The sequence below is a fragment of the Tachypleus tridentatus genome, chromosome 9 (assembly GCF_004210375.1).
Source record: "Tachypleus tridentatus isolate NWPU-2018 chromosome 9, ASM421037v1, whole genome shotgun sequence".
Taxonomy (NCBI): Eukaryota; Metazoa; Arthropoda; class Merostomata; order Xiphosura; family Limulidae; genus Tachypleus; species Tachypleus tridentatus.
The window spans coordinates 153,690,037-153,710,587 of NC_134833.1; the positions used below are offsets into that span (position 1 = coordinate 153,690,037).

Genomic DNA, 20,551 nt, shown 5'->3' on the forward strand with positions numbered 1-20,551 from the left:
TACAGTATAATTTCCAATGGATAATTGGCCTGACTTGAAATATTTTTATTGTGTTTAGGAGGAATTGATAAAAAGCCTTGAAGAGATAAAAGTGAAGGAGGTGGATTATTGGAAAGGAAAACTGGCTAATAAAGAAGAAGAAATTACAAAGGTAATAAATGTGTTTAATTATTTGTTTACCTCTTAATTACAGTTTAACCTAACTACGTTTATGTTGGATTGTTAATGTAAAGAGCAAAATGTTTATTGATAATTTGTTACTTTATCAAATTAGCTAGCATCTTGATATTAATGAATATTTCAAATAGTTCTTGAGGAGTGAGATGTTTTAATGTTATTTGGTTGAAACCTATTGACTGCTGTGGTAATCTCGGATGTGCCCAACGACACAGCTATCTGATCTTCAAGGATTTAGTGTGTGAAAAGACATTTTGGTGATTTGTAACAGATGTATTGAAACAGTACTGTGTGTGTGTGTGTGTCTGTGTGTGTAAAATGTCTAATTTAAATGTACCCTTTATTTGCTAATCATATTGGAAAAAATATAAAAATGGCTAATCAGATAGAATTAGGACAACTATGCAGTGAAGAACTGTATTTATATTAATCATTTTAACAAACTTAAAGTATACACAATCAGAAGAAAAAGGTATAGCAAAGCAAGAACTGTACATTATTAGTGTTTTCAAATGTGAAATGAATTGTCCTTTTTAAAGGTTAGAACCACATTATCCTGAACTACATCCAGAAAGTACATTCTTTCTGGAGTTGATAAGTCAGAAAACAGACACCAGAGTACCTGTTCTTAGTAACTGTTACAAAGTTGCCTTGCATATGCAAGTTAAAGTAAGATGCAATACCATGATTTCATTCCTTGACCAGACAGACTACTGAAAGTAACATCTTAGGTTGAATTGTTTGCTCACCCAGATCTCGGCTAGTTCTACAATTAGAACATAAAGATGTTAGAAACTTCTGAGGAAATAAATACTATGCAAGATTGAGATACTTTTTATTTACGTACTACAAACCCTTCTTTCTTATGTTGGGATTATTCTCAAACAGATATTCAATATGGTAATGTGTATGAAATTAACATCCTCAATTAATACAAATGCACATAAACACTGATTTTAAATTGAATACCATACTACATAAGTAAAAGTAGTATCAGACAAACCTCTTCATTTACTTCAGTAAATACAAGTTGAAAGCAAACAAACTTTTAAATATGTTGATTAATGTATGCCTCAGTAACAACAGGATAGTCTAGTCTGGTATCAAAGGACTAATTTTCATCTATATATATAAACATTAAACTACCCTTTGTAATACATCATACAATGAAACTTAATAAAATTATTGATTTAAGACAGTACAGAAAACAAAACAAGTAGGAAGTATGAAAACAAGTTTTTAAAATATATCTTAAGGTAACACTAACTGGGAAATAAGTAATAATAAAAGATGACTGGAATAGATCAATTTTACATTCATATTTAACTATTCGATACCTGTATTGTATAATATACACAAGCCGGGGTTGGTTTTTATTGCCTTACTTCTTACATCTGTGAACCAAGTGAGTGGTGATTGTTCACTGATTTCTTCAAAAGAAGTCTGGAAGTTGTTCTCCTTCACAATGGTAATATATGTGCATGTTTCTTTTCTCTCTTGTTCACTTTTAAGAAATGTACACAAATCTAGAACTTCTTAATTAGGCCAAATAAAAATAACGTGGTTAGCTAACTTTTGGACTTTAGTTCTTTCTTTGTGGGTCAACAATCCAGTTATAAAGTTTCCACGTTTTTTATGTGAATGGGACAGCAAAGCATCAAATTGGCACTGAATAAAGAAGCGGTGGTCATACAGAGTTGGCCTGAAACCAGAATTAAACGTTCAAACCTTGAACGTGAAAGTTTTGTTGAATAAACTTCATAATCCACAAAGATTCTCAGGACTTTATTAAAACCAAAGTCCTCTTCCTTGGCAGTATAATGTGTATGTCTGTTTGTTTAAGTTGTGTCCATATTGAAAATGGGACCAAATCTAATTTGTCTGCATTAATCCTAACACTTTTAACAGGCAGACTCTGTAATACTGGTTCTGGGGAGTCTAAGGGTTCCTACTTGATTTATGAGTAATCCTGGTTAAATTCTGCTTTTATCTGCATTTATTCCTTTGGCTAAGAAAAGACAGAACCTGTAACACAAACAGTAGACATACTGTTTGTGAAACTCTGGGGGGTTAGGAGTCGCATCACTGATTGATTCTTCTGCAGTCTCTGCTTTAACTTCATAATGTGATAGGTATTAAAAGGAATCTGTCTTCATTGCTGTGAACAGGATCTAAAGGACATCTGAGATTTCACATATGAGTGCCATGCATGCTGGATCTTTCAGTTCAGTTGATATCAAGGATGTCTTGCATGATACACTAGAGAAACAAAATGAAGTCTAACTTCATTGGTCATTATTAAAATATTGCTCAAAATGCCAAGTACAAAAGAGAGGGGGAAGGGGGTAGGCATTAATCAACCTTTCTGAAGACAGGTCGGTAGTGTCCTATTCTATTAACCTTTCTGAAGACAGGTCGGTAGTGTCCTATTCTATTAACCTTTCTGAAGACAGGTCGGTAGTGTCCTATTCTAATATAGGGTAATGATTGTTAACTCTCATTCTAACTATAGATCAAAGTTTGTTGCACTGTTAGTGTACAGCTAAATGTAAAGGTGTTACCTCTTATTGTCTAAAAGGAGATGTATTCTACTCCACCAATCTTGGCCATTATTGCTATACTTGCAAATGTTAACAGCACAGTGGTTTAGTAGTGCTTTCTTTGCAGGAGAATTGGTTAATTCCTAATTATCATGAGAACAGTATTCCATGTGACATTGAGTGGCACAAGAAAGTAAGTCATATATAACCCTAAAGCTAACAGACTAACATCATCATTGGCCATGCATATGTCATCAATTTGAACAGCATTTTCTTTCCTTTCTCTGTAAACAGCCAGAAAGGTTTGCTGGTTTCCTTTTCCAGATGGTGTTTGCATCACCTTCCATAAGTTTGTTGGTATCGTCCAGGTTCATCTTGTTAACATGTTTGATGCATTTTTCCAACTTTAGGAATGTTGAATCTTGTATTGTAATGGATGAAGGTGCTTTAAAATAAGTATTTGAGTGGTTTACATTGGACAGCATCGTCCAGTGCACTTGTTTAATGTGGTTCTTTTGTAATTTTTCATACATCTTGTCCACTTTTTCTGTGTTTGTGCAAAATTGGACTTTGATCAAGTTGACCAGCATCTGTTTTTGCAGACCTTTTGTGAGAACCTCACCAAAGTTTTGTATGAAGTATATTTTCATATCTGAGCATTTAACATTTGTATTGAATGTGCCATTGTTATATATGGTAGATAACTATCCTAGTCATCTTGATCTGAGTTTAAGTCTTACAAGGCATATGTTTCATTGTTTAGAAAAACTGTTAAACTGAGGAAGATATGAAGTGTAAATCTTTACCACATGTAAATTCATGCCACAACTTGGAAACAAGTGATCATTTAAGATTACTCCTTTCTCCATGTGGATCTCTTCTGGTGCTGTGAATGGAGCTATCCACTGCTTTAACCAATATTTCAGCAACTGTTTATGCCAGAATTTTGTAGGTAGTGGCTCACCACAGATGTTTAAAAAAATAAAAAAGTAACAATCTTTAACATTTTATTATGAATTTTCAACAAAATATGAAAAAATGGAAAGAAAAGCATAATATTAACTTATTAAAAGTTTATTTTTCATACCCTAAAAATATTTTATTCAATGCACAATACTACTCCATATTTTTTACACTAGGTAGTCACTATCTTTTACTTTTCATGTATATGTGGCATTGTCCTTTGCCCACTTTTTGTAATTCCTGAGGATGGAATGCTTTACAAAGTGCTGAGAAAATGCTTTTCCAACAAGTCTTTCAGGAACAGTAAGGCTGTCCTCCTGCAAAAGGTCTTGTTACCCTCCCATACCTTTCCAATAATTGGTAAATTACATTTTAAATTAAACTGTCTCAATGATGGCTTCTTGCCAGTTTTTACTAGATACATGTTATAAGAATTCAACATGGAGATATCAAATAAGTGAAAATAAAAGCTTCTACCATTTCACACATGAGGGCAATCAATTTGTCCAATTTGTTTGTCACTTTTGTCCTCTAGCCTCATGGTTATTATAATCTAAAACCATATCGGATTTGATTATTGGTTTAGTTTTATAATGATCCTTTCCATTCTATTTCATTTCATCTTTATTAGTGCATTGAGCAAAATAACATGACATTTGTCTTTCATTGAAGCACTAAAATATTCCCTTGGGTCTTGGTCTCAATATCTTTCTTCAGAGGTGCAAATTTAGGCATGTTCTTCTGATTAGTTCCAACTGTTTCACACAATCCAGTCGTATTTTCATAGAGAGAGTTGCATAATTCTGGACTTGCATAATAATCATCAGTATATAATTACCTTTTCTAAGGTAGTCTTACATCGATTACTTGACAACTAATCCTGGAAATCCTGATTGAGATCTTTGGGGACATCTTCATCACTTGCAGAATAGCTAGTCATAGCTATTACAATTCCTGTGTCACAATCAAATGATACAAAGATCTTTGTTCCAGATCCATTGTGCTCATTTGGAATGCATTGCTTAATGCAACTCTTAAAGAATCAAAGATTCTTCAATAACTACTTTATGAAATGAATAAAAAGATTCCTTAGCTTTATTATTCACCATTGTAAATACTTCTGAAACTTTCCATAATGAATCATTTGCACTAGGTTCTTCATTAGTTGCAAATTGCAAATATCTAAGAATCTTTCTGAATCAATTTCAAGTTATATATTCTGTAAAAACTGGTTCCTATAAGGGAATTGTTCTTTCAATAATCAGCCAGCACATGCTTTTTTTACATGTGGCATTAGCCATCACCACATCAAAAAGTGTACATTTCCATAATGTATTTTCCTGTTTTTTCCTTCATGCAGTAGAGGGAACATTAACTTCCTTTGGAATTCAAGGATTTACAAAACTGGTGTTTCTTGCTTAAATATCATTCATTATACTTAGATAAACTTAGAGTCTCAGATGATTCTAAAGAACATGAATATTTGTGCTATATTTGATCAGTCCAGTATTTCTACCATCAAATGAATGAATAAATGGATCACAAGTGACACCCTACCCATTGGGAACCATTAGATTATGATTCACTATTTTAAAAAAAAAAAAAATTGCATTCAGATCTTAACAATTGAATTTGATGATGAAAAATCTGAAAGTTTTAATAAAACAATGATTCAGTGAAATAATTCTTCAATATTTCTTTTGATGAAAAAGTTTTGCTTCACTCCTTTAGCTGATGCAGAAAAGGGAAGGTGAGAAAATGATTCAGATTCGACACTTTGAGTGGGTATGGTCACTATGGTGTGAGGGGGATTAGTTACTAGCCTGTATCATCAATTGATTACTGTACTGAGTGCAAAGCATGAAATCATTAATTCATGATGGCTACCATGTAAGAGTTAACATACTTTGTAACTTCTCTATCTGCAATAAAGATATAATTAACTAATGCCAGTCTACTAATATTCAGGGCTATTATTTTGGGATGGATAATAACTTTCCAATTTTCCCTGACATGTACAACTTTCTTTTGATGCTTACATTATTCTATATTCTTGTACTCACTAAGAATATCTCCTTTAGGTTTTCTCTAGTAGTCTCGGGTGTTCTGTGGTGTCTTATGATGTGTATTTTATAATTTCGAGAACCTTGGTTTATACAACTGTTAGGACTACAAACTGCAACACAAGTTGGACACTGCATTTTTGCAAGTTATAATAATTTTGCAGCAGTCCCTTCCCCCATTCACTGAGTTGTTAATAACAGTTACACAGCAAATTAAGTTGTAATGTTGTTTGTATCAATTAAAAACTCCATGTAAATTGCAGGTCTTAACAACCACCTTTCTTAACCACACAGGTTACAGGATGTAACAGTGTTGACTTCTGTATAAGAACTTAACAGGACTTTAGTAGCTTGGGAATCAGAGTTTGAAATCTTTTTTAAAAGTTTTGTCAGTGTGATATTTTTTCATTACTAAACTACTCAGTAGAAACTCAAGTGTTTATCCCATTCCAAGTGGCTAGACATAAAACTTCAAGAAGAGCAGCAGAAAACAAAGGAACTCCTGACGAGTATTTTTCCCACTGTTACTGTGGAAGATCAGTTGGTAAGTACCAACTTACAGATTTGTTAGTTATGTAGGTGTTTATGGCCTATTAATAAATTACTTAAGGATATTAAACTGTATATCAGATATTATGTAGATTAATGTTATATTTTAGTGTTTCATAACCTTTAAGAGTAAACTCTACGTAAATCCATTTTGAGTATTCCTAATTGAGGTTTGTATTAAATTCTTCCTTCCATTTGCTGTAAGGATGAAAAATTCACCAGCCTTACACACATTCAACTTACTGACACTGAAAGTGGAGAATAAGTGAATTTGAAATTAAAACAATTCTCCACTAAAAACTAGTTTAGGAAGGCAAACAACAGTTGATGCTTTTTAATTTGCTAAAAACAAGTTATGTATGTCATGCAATACTCTTGAGTCATTCATGATCCAAAACAATGTTAAGGATATATCTGTGAGAAACTTGTTTGAATTTAATAAAATGAAACACATTAAGATCTTTGTTCAGAGGCCATCCCTTCTGTTGAAGATTTTAAATGTCAAAAATACTTTTTATGAAGCATCATCTTCAAATAAAGTGCACTCAGTGCTATTGGCTATACATTCCAGAACCTCCATCTTACTGATTACTACAACTCTTATGGTTAGATTAAATATACTGTTGATGGTTGGTTCTGTCCTTCAGCCTTAACATTATCCTAACCAAAGTGTGCAGTATTTGTGTATACAATTCAATATTGGTGGGTGAAAATTACATTTGATTTTAAATTTGAGCCAGTTGCCAAAAAACAAACTGCAGTGAAACCAGGTTTAGTACTGGAATGTGTTAATATGTATAGTGTGCCTATGCCATGCCAGAGCAACCTACATTTGTGGGTGAGAAGGTGCTGATTTTGCTTGCAGTATTAATAAGGTACAAGTACACCATTCTTGTGTTTTATTAATTCTATGAAAGATGTTAAACACTCTTTCCTATAGTGTAATTCTTGAAATTGAATCAAACACATATAGATGACTGTCAACCAGAAACCTTTCTATCAGGATTATCTTAAAGTTAAAGATAAATGATCGTTTCACTGTAAAGATGTGGAGTTTGGTTGGATGATCACTGTGTAACCTTTAGCATCACTTTGGATTCTTTTGTTTTGTACTAAACAAGTATGTAATGCAAAGAAACCAGACACTTGTAATATAATCTCTCATTTGATTCATGGAATTCCATATGAGGATTAAACAATATAAAATTTAAGGTTTTGATTGTTTCTCACTTTGTTAACTGTGAAAGTTTTAAAAAGATCTTGATTGAATTTCATTTGTGTGGATAGGATTATGCCAGCTGGTGTTCTCAGTTTAAGGTGGGAGTCTTAAAGGTACTGGAGCAACTATATTTCACAGAAGCAACACATTCACCTGAAGAATGCTTGAAAAAGGATGCAAGATTGGCTGAAATGACAGCTCAGTTAGCTGGAGCTGGAGAGTATAGTCGTAAACTGGAACTTGAAACTGATCATTATAAGACGGCTTTAACACGAACTGTGAGTTGTTGTATCTAAACTAATTTACTCTGACTGCTAACACTAAAGTAGTTACTTTGTTGCACGTTGTCACGTAACGTCTGATGGGCCACCAGAATTGAATTAGTTTTAATAAACACACAGTAAGAGAAAGACTAATTACATCTTTTATTTACTTGATAACTGTTTACTATACATTTGAATAAACTGAAGTAGCTTTGTTACTACTTTCCCACATAACTTAAACTATAATGTATAATTACTTTGCTTAAATTTTGTTTATTACATGGTAACAATTACAGAAGGAACTGTTTCTTATTTTGTTTTACTGTTCACTCACTAATATTGAATCAGTGTATTTTATTTATATAAAAACTGCATAGTCATCACATGTTTTAAGGGTTACAAGTTCTCTTAAAGGCATGTTATATATAACATTTGGTGATAGTTGAACTTGTGTAAGCAGCATTGGTTCTGTTTAGCTGTCTTAAACTTGTAGGTGGAGACGTACATCTGTGGACGTAATGTGATTTTATCTGTCTTAGGAAGAAATGTTAGTCAGCCTCCAAGAAACGGCAGCAAGAGAAGAAGAAATTTGGAGAGGGGTAGCTGCTTCTGTAAAACTGGAGTATGAAGAAGTAAGAAGTAGTCCTTATACTGTCTTCATGTGCTGGTTGTTGTAGAAATGTTTCATTAACATCAGTTTGCCATAGTCCTTATACTGTCTTCATGTGCTGGTTGTTGTAGAAATGTTTCATTAACATCAGTTTGCTAGTTCATAATTTTTAAATTTTCTTTTATTTATTACACAACTGGCATTTGTAAACCTTCTCTTATTTATACTTACAATTCTTATTTCACTAATTTTTAAAGTATGTTCATAAGAATTACTCCTCACTTTGTAGTTTTTAACTGTTGCTTATAAAAACAAAACAAAAAATGGCTGAAAGGTTTGTAGTAAATATAGATACTTTTACTTAGTTGCAACTTTTGTAACTTACAATAGTTGCTTCTCTTTTCCTTATTTATGAGGTGCTTAGATTATTGCTAAATATATATTATTATTATATTAAGTTTAAGGAAATTTAGGATATTCATATATCTATTTAGAGATTTTTATTTGTTACTGTAACAAGTTTTAGTGTTAATAGTAGTTATTAAATCATTTAGAAATTTTAGAAATTAATTCGTTATAAATAATTATAACCAGAAATGTTTTTGATAGATTTTTTATAAACTTGTTTTTTGCTATAGAAAATGAAATGCCAAGTTAGAGAAAATCAACAGAAAATTATGGAACTTTTGAAGACATTGTTCCCTGCAATAAACCTAGATCATGAAATGGTAATAAAGGAAATCTGTACTTGAATATAGACATCCTGTATAATGTGATGTATCTACTAATAATGGTATCTTAGCTGTTCAGTTCTTTCTACCCAGTCCTTGAATGTAGGCATCTTACCAATGTTGTTGCTACCTAGAATGTTTAATAATAGTTTCTTAGTTATTCATTTCTCTGTACAGAAATCTGTACTCAGCAAGTTTTAAGTTATACACTGCAAAAGTTGATTTTAGATATTACAATAACTCATTTCTAAATCTATTTGTAGATTCCCAATAATTAAATTTGCAATATAGTAAGAAATATTGTTCAACTTTAAGTTATTTTAACTCGTAATTTCTTTAAAGCATAATTATGTTTTTAACTCTGTATATCTGAAAGCTCAGTGTAATCATACATTTTATTTATTGGTTATTTTATATTGTAGTAGCTGTATTTTCTCACAAAGAAAATCTTTAACTGTGTTTAATAAAAATCTATCCTGTAAAAAACTGGATATTTTCTTTAGTTCAATTAATACCCACAAGTTTAACAAGATTTATATCAGAAAAATGTGACTGATTGTTTAATGAAAAACTGCAGCTTTTGTAGATCATTGTCTCTGTCTGCATTCAGTAGCCACTTGATTATGTACACTTTCTCTTTAACGAATTAGCCAAACAGTGAATCATGTATGCCAGTCAGTATGTAAAGCATGCAGACATGCTCAAAAGTATGAGTTGTTCAACCAAACATTAGAATAGGGGCATGACCTAAGTAACTTTTAGGAAGTCCTGACCTTCTGTGATTTTTCAAGCTCTACAATCTCTAGAGTTTACTGAGAATGGTGTGAAAACAAATATCCAGTGAGTGGCAGTTCTGTGGACAAAAACACCTTGTTAATGTGAGGTCAGAAGAATGATTATGCTCATTCAAGCTGATGGGAAAGCCACAAATACTCAAATGACAACTTTACAACAATAGTGTGCAGAGGGACATATTTGAATGTACAGTGCATGAAACCTTGAAACAGACTGTCTATAGCAGCAGAAGACCACATTGGGTTCCACTCCTGTCAGCTAAGAACTGGACGGTGAGGCTACAGTGGATATAGAATCACCTAATCTGGATCATTGAAGATTGGAAGAATATTGCTTGGTCTGACAAATCTCTATTTCTGCTGTGACATAGATAGTATGGTCAGATTTGCCATAAATAGCATGAATCCATTTATCTATTCTGCCTTGTCAATGGTACAGGCTGGTGGTGGTGTAATGGTGTGGGGAATGTTTTATTGGCACACATTTAGTCTCTTAGTATCAGTTGAGTATCGTTTCAATACCTCAATGTACATGTGCATTATTGATAACCATGTGCATCTCTTTATGGCCATAGTATACCAGTTTTCCAGAGGGGCTACTTCCAACAGGATAGTGCACTGTTAAAAAGTACTCATCACCTCACGCTGGTTCCACAAATGTGACAGCGACTTGAGTGTACTCTAATGACCTCTACAGTCCCCATATCTCAATCCAGTGAAGCACTTTTGGGACGATGTGGAAAGGGAAATTTGCAGCGCGCGTATGTGTGTGGCTGACAAATCTGCAGGAACTGCATGACGCTGTTGAGTCAGCATGTTATAAAATCCCTAATGAAGGATTCAACAAAATGCTGGAAACAATGATGCAAATAATTCAAACTGTTCTAGAAACAAAAGGGGGTCCTGCCCAGTACTAGATAGGTGTACCTAATAAAGTGGTCAGTGAGTTTTATTAGTTGATTTAGTTTTACTCTGTTGTTTGATTGGGGAAACTTTGATAAATCAAGCATGATATATCAAGTAACTTGATTGTGAGAACATTCCTTGTGATATTATCAAAAGTATTGGTAAAAATATTTGACAACTATTTATATCAGGATGGCATTTCAAGCTAAGAATTGGAATGTGTTTATACTTCTAGGATTTTTGTCAGTGGCTGAGTTGTATTGAAAGTGAAGTTTTGAAACTGTTAGATGAGATACAGGTAAGAGCAACCAGCACAGCTACAGAGCTTCTTAAGGAACAAATTGTCAAACTTGAAGAAGAAAAACGAACATTAGCATCTGAAGTGGAACAGTGCAAAAATTCTCTACTTGAGAAGGTGAGGAAAGCAATGATGGGTCAAACTATACCAAGAGTAAGCTTACACATGTTGCAAACAAAGACTTGTTCTGTTTTCTAGGGGGGTTTTGTGATGTTTGAGTAAGAGCTAAACTTGTTTTGTTAGTTCTTGATAGTTCAGTGATAGGTCTAGAACAGTGGTTCTTAACCTTTTTCAGTGTTTGCACCCCTTTCAAATCAGTAATCATTTCTTGCACCCCCTGGAAACTTAGGAAACTTCTTCTTAGGAGAAATATAAAGCATACTCTTATGTAAAAATATAGATTTGCTTTAATTATTCATGGGCATCCTCGCACCCCTTGGGAATCATCTTTGCACCCCCTAGGGGTGCGGGCACCCCTGGTTAAGAACCCCTGGTCTAGAAGCATACAATGGTGAAATTTAGATATCGATGCCCATTGTATAGGCTTATGATTAGTGATAATTGTTATTTACAGAAGTATAATACATCAAAGACTTGTTAATTCTTTTGTAAACTTTTTGACACAACAGTAAAATTGAATTTTAAAATGTAATTGATATATAATAGAAATATTCTTAGATTAAATCTTTAAATTTTAGTGCTAATATTTACTTTAACCTTATTATTGATAAATGAGTAGAGCAAAGAGAACAGATTTTTGTTTTTACATATTTTTCTCTACAAGTGGGTTTCCTCAACATCATAGATTTTTTTGTTTCTATTCTACTAAGGTACAAGTAAAACTTTGAGATTTCCATTGTGGTTCTGTAATATGTACCAATGTTGTAGGTTTGGTGTTTTTTGTAATGTTTTGTTGGGTTCATAAGTGCTTTAAAAAGAACTTTTTATACCAGTGTACAATGAGCAGTTTCATTACTATGTAATGTAAACATTTTGTAATATTGTATGCAAGAGATTCACCAGTATATTCTTACAGCAGCTAATGCATAACACCATATGAAGTAATGCAAGTTAGTTTAAATCCACAGTAATACAACATCAACATCAAATAAATATATATGGATACAGGTTTTAACACTTTGAAATGCCCTCTTCAGTTATGTTTGACTGAAGAGTACATGTGAAAACATCAAACCTTGTATCTGTATAACTTTGAGGTTCTGTTATTGCAGATCATTTAAACTTTATTTTACCACGTATTTAAGACATTAAAAAGATTATCACAATTGCAACTAGTCGTGTTACCCATAAATGATTCTGAACTGATTTTTAAAATAATTCAAGAGAAGAGATTTTGGAGAATTGTGACTACTGATATTAAGGAGATATTTCAACCATTGTGATTTACTAATATTCAGGAGGAATCCGTCAACAAGTTAAGAAGTGAGGTAGAAGTAGAAGAACAGACATGGAGAGACAAGTTTGTCACTCAGGAGAAAGAACTTAAAGAAGTAAACAAACAGTTTGTCTGTATTTGTTATTTATCATGTAAATACAACATTGTCAATATTGCTTTAAAAATTAATTATATGAACCAATCAATACGTTTTAATAGTTACTAAGTGCATTTTATAATTAAGTCACATGTTAAATATAACTTGAACTATATTCTGCTATTTTTCATTTAGGAGTTTATGATGCTAGTCAGACAGGAACAGAAGAAGGTGATGGAACTGTTGAAGGAAGTTTTCCCCTCAGTTGTCATAGATGATGAAACTGTAAGTAAAAACAATTTCCATTACCATGTAGACTTACTGCGTTAACTCCCTGTTGTATGTTTTTCAATTTTTAAGGTTTCAATACAGGATGATCTAGATATCCTACTTTACTTTTGGGCTTGCCAATTTTGTCCTACAATTTTAATCTTCAGTTTGTAAATATCTGTTCAAGATAAGAGACAACATGGAGTTGTGATGTAAAATAACCTTTCTCATAAAACTGAAAGGGTGAACTCCCTTAAAGGCTGTTTTGGTCCTGCTATGAATTTGTCACAAGAACAAACACACTGGTATGTATGTACTAACTACATAAGTAACTATCAGGTATTAATGAGGAAGAAACACAAAATCATTGTTATTTTTATAACCCACATGAAGCACACCTGTAGTGAGCCCAAGGCACAGATGCAATGTGAAAAAGTTCATATTCTGTTACTAGAATTCTAGCCCTTGTCATGGCTACACAAATTCTGTGGTGGTATGTACGTGTGCTTGATGTTAAAGTCAGGTTCATAAGTGGAAAAATTACAGTAGAAAATAATGCAGTAATCATATATCCTACATTGACAAACGAGTTGAAGCACCCATATTGTGGATGGAAGATGTGTAAGTTCATGGTTAATGATAGATTATCTTCAGACAAGAAAAATTGCTTTCTTTGTATGTAATTGTATAAAATAGTCATGAAAATTGGAAAACAAAAATTTTAAACTGCAAATTTGCATGGACTTAATTAACAAACATTCATGCCAGATTTGAAGATCCATTAACAGGGAATGAAGTAATGGTAGGGGAACATTCATCTTTCTGTGGACCAAATGAACTTCCATATCTGATAAGATGAAAATGTATCTACAGGGAGTGAAGTAATGATTAAAGAAAACCCATAAAACTTGTAAAATGCAAAACTGAACATTTTGTATGTACCCTGCAAGGACCCGATGAACATGCACATCAGTTTTGGTGAAGATCCATCCACGTCCTGTAGAGTGATGTGTGAATAGATAATACTGTCTATATTTATAAAAATATGTTGTATGACTCTTCACACTGGCATGATGTAGAACAGTACTGGCATAAAGCTACCAAAAGCAACATTTGTTATTGTTCAGTGGTTTGGGACTTGTTCTTTATACCTTTCAGAATTTTGTAGGGATTAAAAAGTTAATTTGAGTAGCAAATGTGGCTTGGACTTTGAACCCAGACAAGAATAACAAATTCTTTGTTTTGAGCCTTTTATGGCCAGTTTTTGTTTCAAAGATATATCGGATTACTTCATTTCTATTAGTACCAAGTAATAAAGCATTTCATCGTGTGTTTGTCACACTTATGGTTTTGTATATAGAATTATTGCATAAAAACCATGATTTTCTTTGTTTCTCCTTAACCAGTAGCTGAAGTGTTTAGACATGTGAATTCTCACTTCCATTTAATGTACAATCTTCCTTAGTATCCCAGTGATTACTGATGGGCTTCTCCCCTCTCCAGATTGCCTTCTTTGACCAGCGTAAACCCAATGTCTCAGTTGATCTTATGAAAAGAGTCCTTCATCAAGGAGGTATATTACTCCACCCTTCAACATTTCAGGACCATGCTTACCTAATATAAACTATGAAATGCAAACATCAATATCCAGTGTTCTCCCACTAAAAGTTCCAGTAGCCTGTACTTAGTATTCATTAGGAACATTCATCTTTCCATAACCACTGCTGAAATACAACATTCTCTGGAAATAGCCACATCCTCAATTCCACGTAGCACACAGAATCTGCTCCAGGACCACACAGGCCTACCAACTCATTTTTAAAAGTAGTGACTTATCATAAACAGGTACCTGACTACATACTCAACCACAACTGCACCCTACGTTTTCATTTTGGTGCCGAATGTCCTCGGGGTCGACCAACTCCACACCAACCTTTCAGTCTTGTCAACCAGAGTGTCCCATGTCCAGTAAACCTTTCAACTCCACTGACACTGCTTACTTCTGCTGCCAGCAGCATATCTACTCACCTCGAAGGAAAAATACAAGGACACTCTGACCAACGATTACATTAATCTACAACAGCAACCTGATCTGAAGAATAAATGCAACAGATCCTGTCAGACCCCAACTTAAACTCCATGTACTACAACCACAACCCAAACATTAACCTCACAATCAGTCAGAAGACAAATAGAACGACTCATCGATACGGATAGAATCAATCACTCAGTTTTGTTTCCACGAACAGCCTATCTATATCCTCCTGGTGCCTTAAACCAGTCTCTTATGATCCATCTTTGCTTTAACTCGTATGTTTTGTTGTTTTTTTCCCTCAAAGTTTTACTAACCATGACTTCCTTTTCAGCAACTTCTGGGTATGGTCATGGTAGATTATTCGGTGCCCTGTTCGTGAAAGTGGGTTTACTCGGGTACTTCCATTTCCCTCCACACTCAAGTTCTGAGGATTTTGAATTTACAAATCCCTCCCTCTTGTTTTTCTTTTCTGATCAATGTTTAACCTCTTGCAGACCTTTTGTCACCAGCCTACAGCACAATCTCATACTTAAAAATTATTTTGGTTTATCTCCTAATCACTAGCACAGCACGAAATTTAACTTCACGAGGAGGGCAAAGAAAAGGACTCTTCTGACAGTCCTCAATTGCTTTGTGTTTCTTCCTGAGGCACACAGTGTAAAAACAGAACACCTACCATGCTTTATTTATTTCCTTTCTTCTAATACTTAAGAGCTAGAACATTAAAAACTGAATTTCAAGACTTTTCATTCACATGTAAACATGATAGTGGTGCACTGTGTTTTATTGTGATATTTGTTCTTCAATACTTTGCAGGATTTCTGTCAGTGGCTTATGAGCTTCAGAACTGAAATGGACAAAATATTAAACTGCCTACAATCAAGATCCAGTAACCAAGAAACTGAACTTTTGCAGGAAGAAATAGTAAAACTTGAAGAAGAAAAAAATGTATCACTTTCTCAAGCTGAACATTACAAGAATGCTCTGTCAGAAATGGTGGGAATTTTGAATTTTATTATATTAAGACTATATGTAGCTTGTTAATGTACATTAACAGAACGTTTTGTAAAAATGTATTTGAATTTGGAATGCCTTCATACCAATTTACATGTATAGTGCTATGGTTAAATTGTTCAACTTCTGTTTAAATTTTGTATTCAAGTTTCAAACAGTTACTCTTTATGTAGACTGTCACAGTGCAAGTCTTAAGCTTTTCACATGTTTGTTACTGTGTTGATTATTGCATTGCATTTACTGATATATCGGGTATTTTGTTATAACAATTATTTGACATGCCTGTAATTTGCTGCTAATAGTTAAAATATTTGAATGTTTAAACATACAATCAAAATAACAACAGTTACTAGAGGCATGAGGATTACATTTTCACGCATTTCTGTTTTAAGCTGCGAGTTAGTTTACTCACTTAAGAGTTGTGGTTTTCATCATCAGGCTTAGTACACATCTTATTCTTAAATTAACAGTTACTTTGAAACATGTTTGTAGTAACAATAAACATCATATTCCAGTATTATAGGCTAAAATTGTGAACTACGTAGCTATATTTTGTTGTGCATCATGGTGCTGTGTTCCAGAGTAATACCTGTCAGATGCTCATGTACTGAATTTGTTATTCAGGAGGACTCCTTCAGGAAAATGAAGAGAGAAGCAGAAACTGAAGAGCAGTTATGGAGAGAGAAATTCAACACCATGGAAGAAGGACTGAAAGAGGTAACTGTGAAGTGATGGTTATATTGTAGGACTGTCGTCAAATCTAAATGTATAGAGTATAACAGACAAGCTGTGTATATGTACCAGATAAATAAGAAAAGCAAGTTAAAAAAGTAAATATTAAATATCTAATTTACTCAGAGTAATGCCTTTTTAAATTTAACGTAATTTGATATTGAGTCTGGGAAGTTGAATGATATGAACAAAATGCAGATTAAAATTTGTTTCCAACTGATCCTTAACTGGGTTTTGTGGTAAATATTTGTAGCAGAATTTCTTAGATATTACTCAATAGCCATAATCACAAAGATTACAGTGTAGTCAGATGTGCACAAAACACAAATCAGATTTTTAATGAACAACCATAACTCTCAACTCTAATGATTTAATAATGAATCAGTTTGTAGTTGTGTAATTTTCAAATGTATACAAGAAACAATGTAATCTATCATGAGAAGGTACTCCTCCCCTCTTAGTTGAAACTGTAGTTTAAACAAATTTCTGTAAATAATTCTTTTTTGTTTTTCAAATAAATGGCAGGCATTGAAGGAGAAGGAGAAACTTACTGGAGAAAAAGTAACATTAGAAACGAACTTATTGCAGCTTCAAGGAATTGAGGAGGTAACAAAACCTTGAATTAACTTCAGTCATGATTTTAACAGTTTCTGTTACAATGTATATAAACAATGAATTTTGGTGACAATGTTCATAATGGAGCATTCCATATTGGCAATGTTGATTTTAAACCATATTGATGCATAGAAACAAACTTTGATTGTGGTAATTTGTTCTAAGAACAAACCAGCAAACTGTTATTTTAACACACTGAACACCAGCTTAAATCCTGACTGGTAAAATCAGCAAACAGTGATACTGTTTGACAGTGTCTTGCTGCTAATGGAATTTTGTCTACTTAGTTTCTTACAGAATCACATGCTGTGTAGTTTTTACTTTTCCATAAGCTTGTTTTATGTCAGTATAATCTACAGAAACAATTATCAATTTAAAACTTTAGCTGTGTGTGTGTGGTGAATTCTATTAATATAAAGGCCTATAATATATAGCTACTAATTATATAATGCTTGCCTTCTGAACTTCAATAAACCTCAACATACACTTTGATCCATTTCTTTTAAACATTGCAAAAATATTTTTGTAAGTTTTGTATTTCTGACAGTTAAACAAAACAACAGGAGTTGTGTGTAGAGTGATTTAAAACTTGTTTGATACAAACATCTGTTAAGTGTTATTAGCTAGTTTTGAAGATTAAGGCAGTTATTCTGTCTCTTTCAGGCCTTTGCAGAGGTATGGGAAAATTGTATGTATATGTACTTACAAAAATAATTTTGCTAATGCACTTTTCAGTATATTTTTATAGTTTATGTGAATTTGTGTTGCTTTGTTCAGTTCTGGCATGGCTTGTGCATCAAATAGCTACTGTCTTAGTTTTGATGCATTTTTATAAGTTATTTTGATAGATATAATTTGTATAAATATATTGTTAGTTTTCAACTTCTTGGTGAGTACCTGTTGTTCGTAGCATGAATGTTTGTTTTTGCTTGCTTATAACAATTGAGATATGTAGTAATTAAAGCTTTTAAAAACAAGCTTACAAGTGTTGTTCCTACAGAATGCATTTTCTTTAATTCAGTATCTTGAAAGTGCGGACGATGCTGGCTAGTAGTTTGCCATGTTTTTTAGACACTAATGGTCATTTACAAGTGATTCAAGTATGACTGAGAAAAATAATTTTCAAATAAATTCTCTCTTGTATGCTATGGAAGGCATTTGTTAGAGGTTCCAAAAGTGAACATTGAATATCATTTAGATCAATGGCCAACAATCTTTCTAAACCATGGTCAACTTACAGTACTGTATTAGAACTAGCAGGTTTTTGTTTGTGTTGTATTTGGTTAAGGATGACAACTCTGCTGAAAGTTGACAGAAATGCACACAAGGTGATGGAGATTGATGTTGGTTCCAAGATGAAAATCTAGTTTTACAAGGTGATGACTCTTGAATTCAAAATTATCAGTGGAAAGGTGTGAAATGTGCCATACAAACTCAACTGTTTCTTGGAAGAACTGAAGTGTCTTGTTATGGAAAGTTAATGCTTTTTCTGATGTTCAAAATATAGGAGATGGGAAATTCTACATGAATATCTAATTATAAAGTTAAGACATTGAACTTTCAATTAAACCATTATCAAACCCTCTCCTTGACTATGGCAGTGAATATGGGCTTTGCTGTTGTTATGGTTAAGCCCCAGAATTTTTAAGCCTGACATATTTTCATCATTGTTGAAATATTTTGTTTATTATCAATTGTTAAAACAAAAATTATTTTTGTCAAATATTTAACCAGTTTTCAACCACATAAATTTAACATGCACCTAAATTATCCTCTTAGTATGTTTTTTTTTTTAAACTGGTGTATGAATAAAAAAAAGCATCCCAGTGAAATAAAACCACAAGTTTTAATATTACTTTAAATTAGTATTGTTAAACTGGACTTTATGCTATAAATTATTCTCTGAAACAGATGCAAGCCAAACTTGTTGAACTACAAGGCAAGCTTCAAGGAGAGGAGAAAGACAAACAAATGCTAGTAGATAAGTTTGAAAAGGTTTGTTAATCTGTGTGTGTGTCTATATATACATATTGGCCATAAATATAGTTAAGAAGGATCTTGATACATTACCTATTAAACATAATGGTGATGCCATTTTGTAAGCTTAACTCTTAATTTCATCATTTTATGATACATCCATTAATTTACAGCTAAGTGACAAGTCAACTGACTGGATATATAAGATGGAACTTCATGATTAACAGAGAAAAATTCTAATTAAAATGAAGTAAAGATTTCTGATTGTTTGTCAAAACATTTCAAAACAAAATTTTGAAAATATAAGAACTGAAATATTATTGGAATACTGAATCAAATTGTATAGATATTTTCAATGTCTATCTTACAGTTTAGTTAAGTATTTCCACAAAACAATTGGGGTTGGGGGGACATCAGAGGCCTCCTTCTAGTATAGACAGTTAAGTAACTTGTATCCAATTTTAATGTTTAAGAATGCTACCATTAAAATTAGCTATTTTTCTTTCCCTTCAGATTGTTGGATAACAAAACAGTGCTATGACTAAACATCTGTTCTTGTTTCTTTGGGTAGGTCAGTCAGTACGGAGTAATTTTAGAGAAGGTATATTAAACAACTTTCTACCTATCATTTGTCTGTAAAACAAATTAATGTACTTTTTTCCTTACTTCTGTACAATAGGTTAGTTTTTTGAAACAAAGAACTAAATGGTAGTGTTTCTTTATAAATTGCAAATGTTTTATGTTCTTGAAGCTGTTAAGTCTCAAGTTGATTTTGTGTCAGTAAACTAAATATTAACTATATTTTACTTAGATCCTGATATCAATGAATTTTGTACATGTTTTGTGAGAGTTAGTGGTTTGTAAATGCACATAATACATTTCAGAATGTGAAAATTGTTACTTTTCTTGTCACTTGTTCTGAAATATTTAATACATAATATAATCCACTCAAACAAAAGGAAGCAAACTTTGAGTGCTTGGTTGGGTGTAACTTAGTAATTATCATGCTTGGGGGTCCTCCACATTTTTGGGATTGTATGGTGCATAATAAGAGAGTTAAATCATACTTGAGTTGGTAGTAATGCTGTTTATTAGCTGTTTTATTTTTTTTTAATTCATAGCTCATAATTAGGGTTAGCTATATGTAAGTACCTTTTTATGTTTTGCATAAATATCTGAATCGAATGGTGACCACCCACACAGCAGTCACTCTTTAATTTCAAATCACCTAAGAAGACTGTTCCTTCCTTTTAATATATATGAATTTAAAAGGTGTTCTTAAAATAAGTTTTTGACATCATA

At 32.8% G+C, this 20,551-nt stretch overlaps 1 protein-coding gene across 16 annotated transcripts in view; it reads left to right on the forward strand.

Moving 5' to 3' along the window:
* The window catches only part of LOC143226688 (uncharacterized), a 76,197-nt gene that overhangs the window by 40,696 nt on the left and 14,950 nt on the right, over positions 1-20,551 (forward strand). For 6 of the 16 annotated variants that reach the window (XM_076457993.1, XM_076457992.1, XM_076457984.1 and 3 more), the window contains 13 exons: positions 59-151; positions 6,198-6,287; positions 7,580-7,789; positions 8,314-8,406; positions 9,023-9,112; positions 11,051-11,230; positions 12,532-12,624; positions 12,802-12,891; positions 15,728-15,907; positions 16,550-16,642; positions 17,183-17,263; positions 19,184-19,267; positions 19,821-19,850. In XM_076457993.1, coding sequence (XP_076314108.1) covers positions 59-151; positions 6,198-6,287; positions 7,580-7,789; positions 8,314-8,406; positions 9,023-9,112; positions 11,051-11,230; positions 12,532-12,624; positions 12,802-12,891; positions 15,728-15,907; positions 16,550-16,642; positions 17,183-17,263; positions 19,184-19,267; positions 19,821-19,850 — 1,407 coding nt within the window. The remainder of the gene's footprint in view (positions 1-58; positions 152-6,197; positions 6,288-7,579; positions 7,790-8,313; positions 8,407-9,022; positions 9,113-11,050; positions 11,231-12,531; positions 12,625-12,801; positions 12,892-15,727; positions 15,908-16,549; positions 16,643-17,182; positions 17,264-19,183; positions 19,268-19,820; positions 19,851-20,551) is intronic. The other 10 variants (XM_076457995.1, XM_076457994.1, XM_076457986.1 and 7 more) reach the window with 3 other exon arrangements.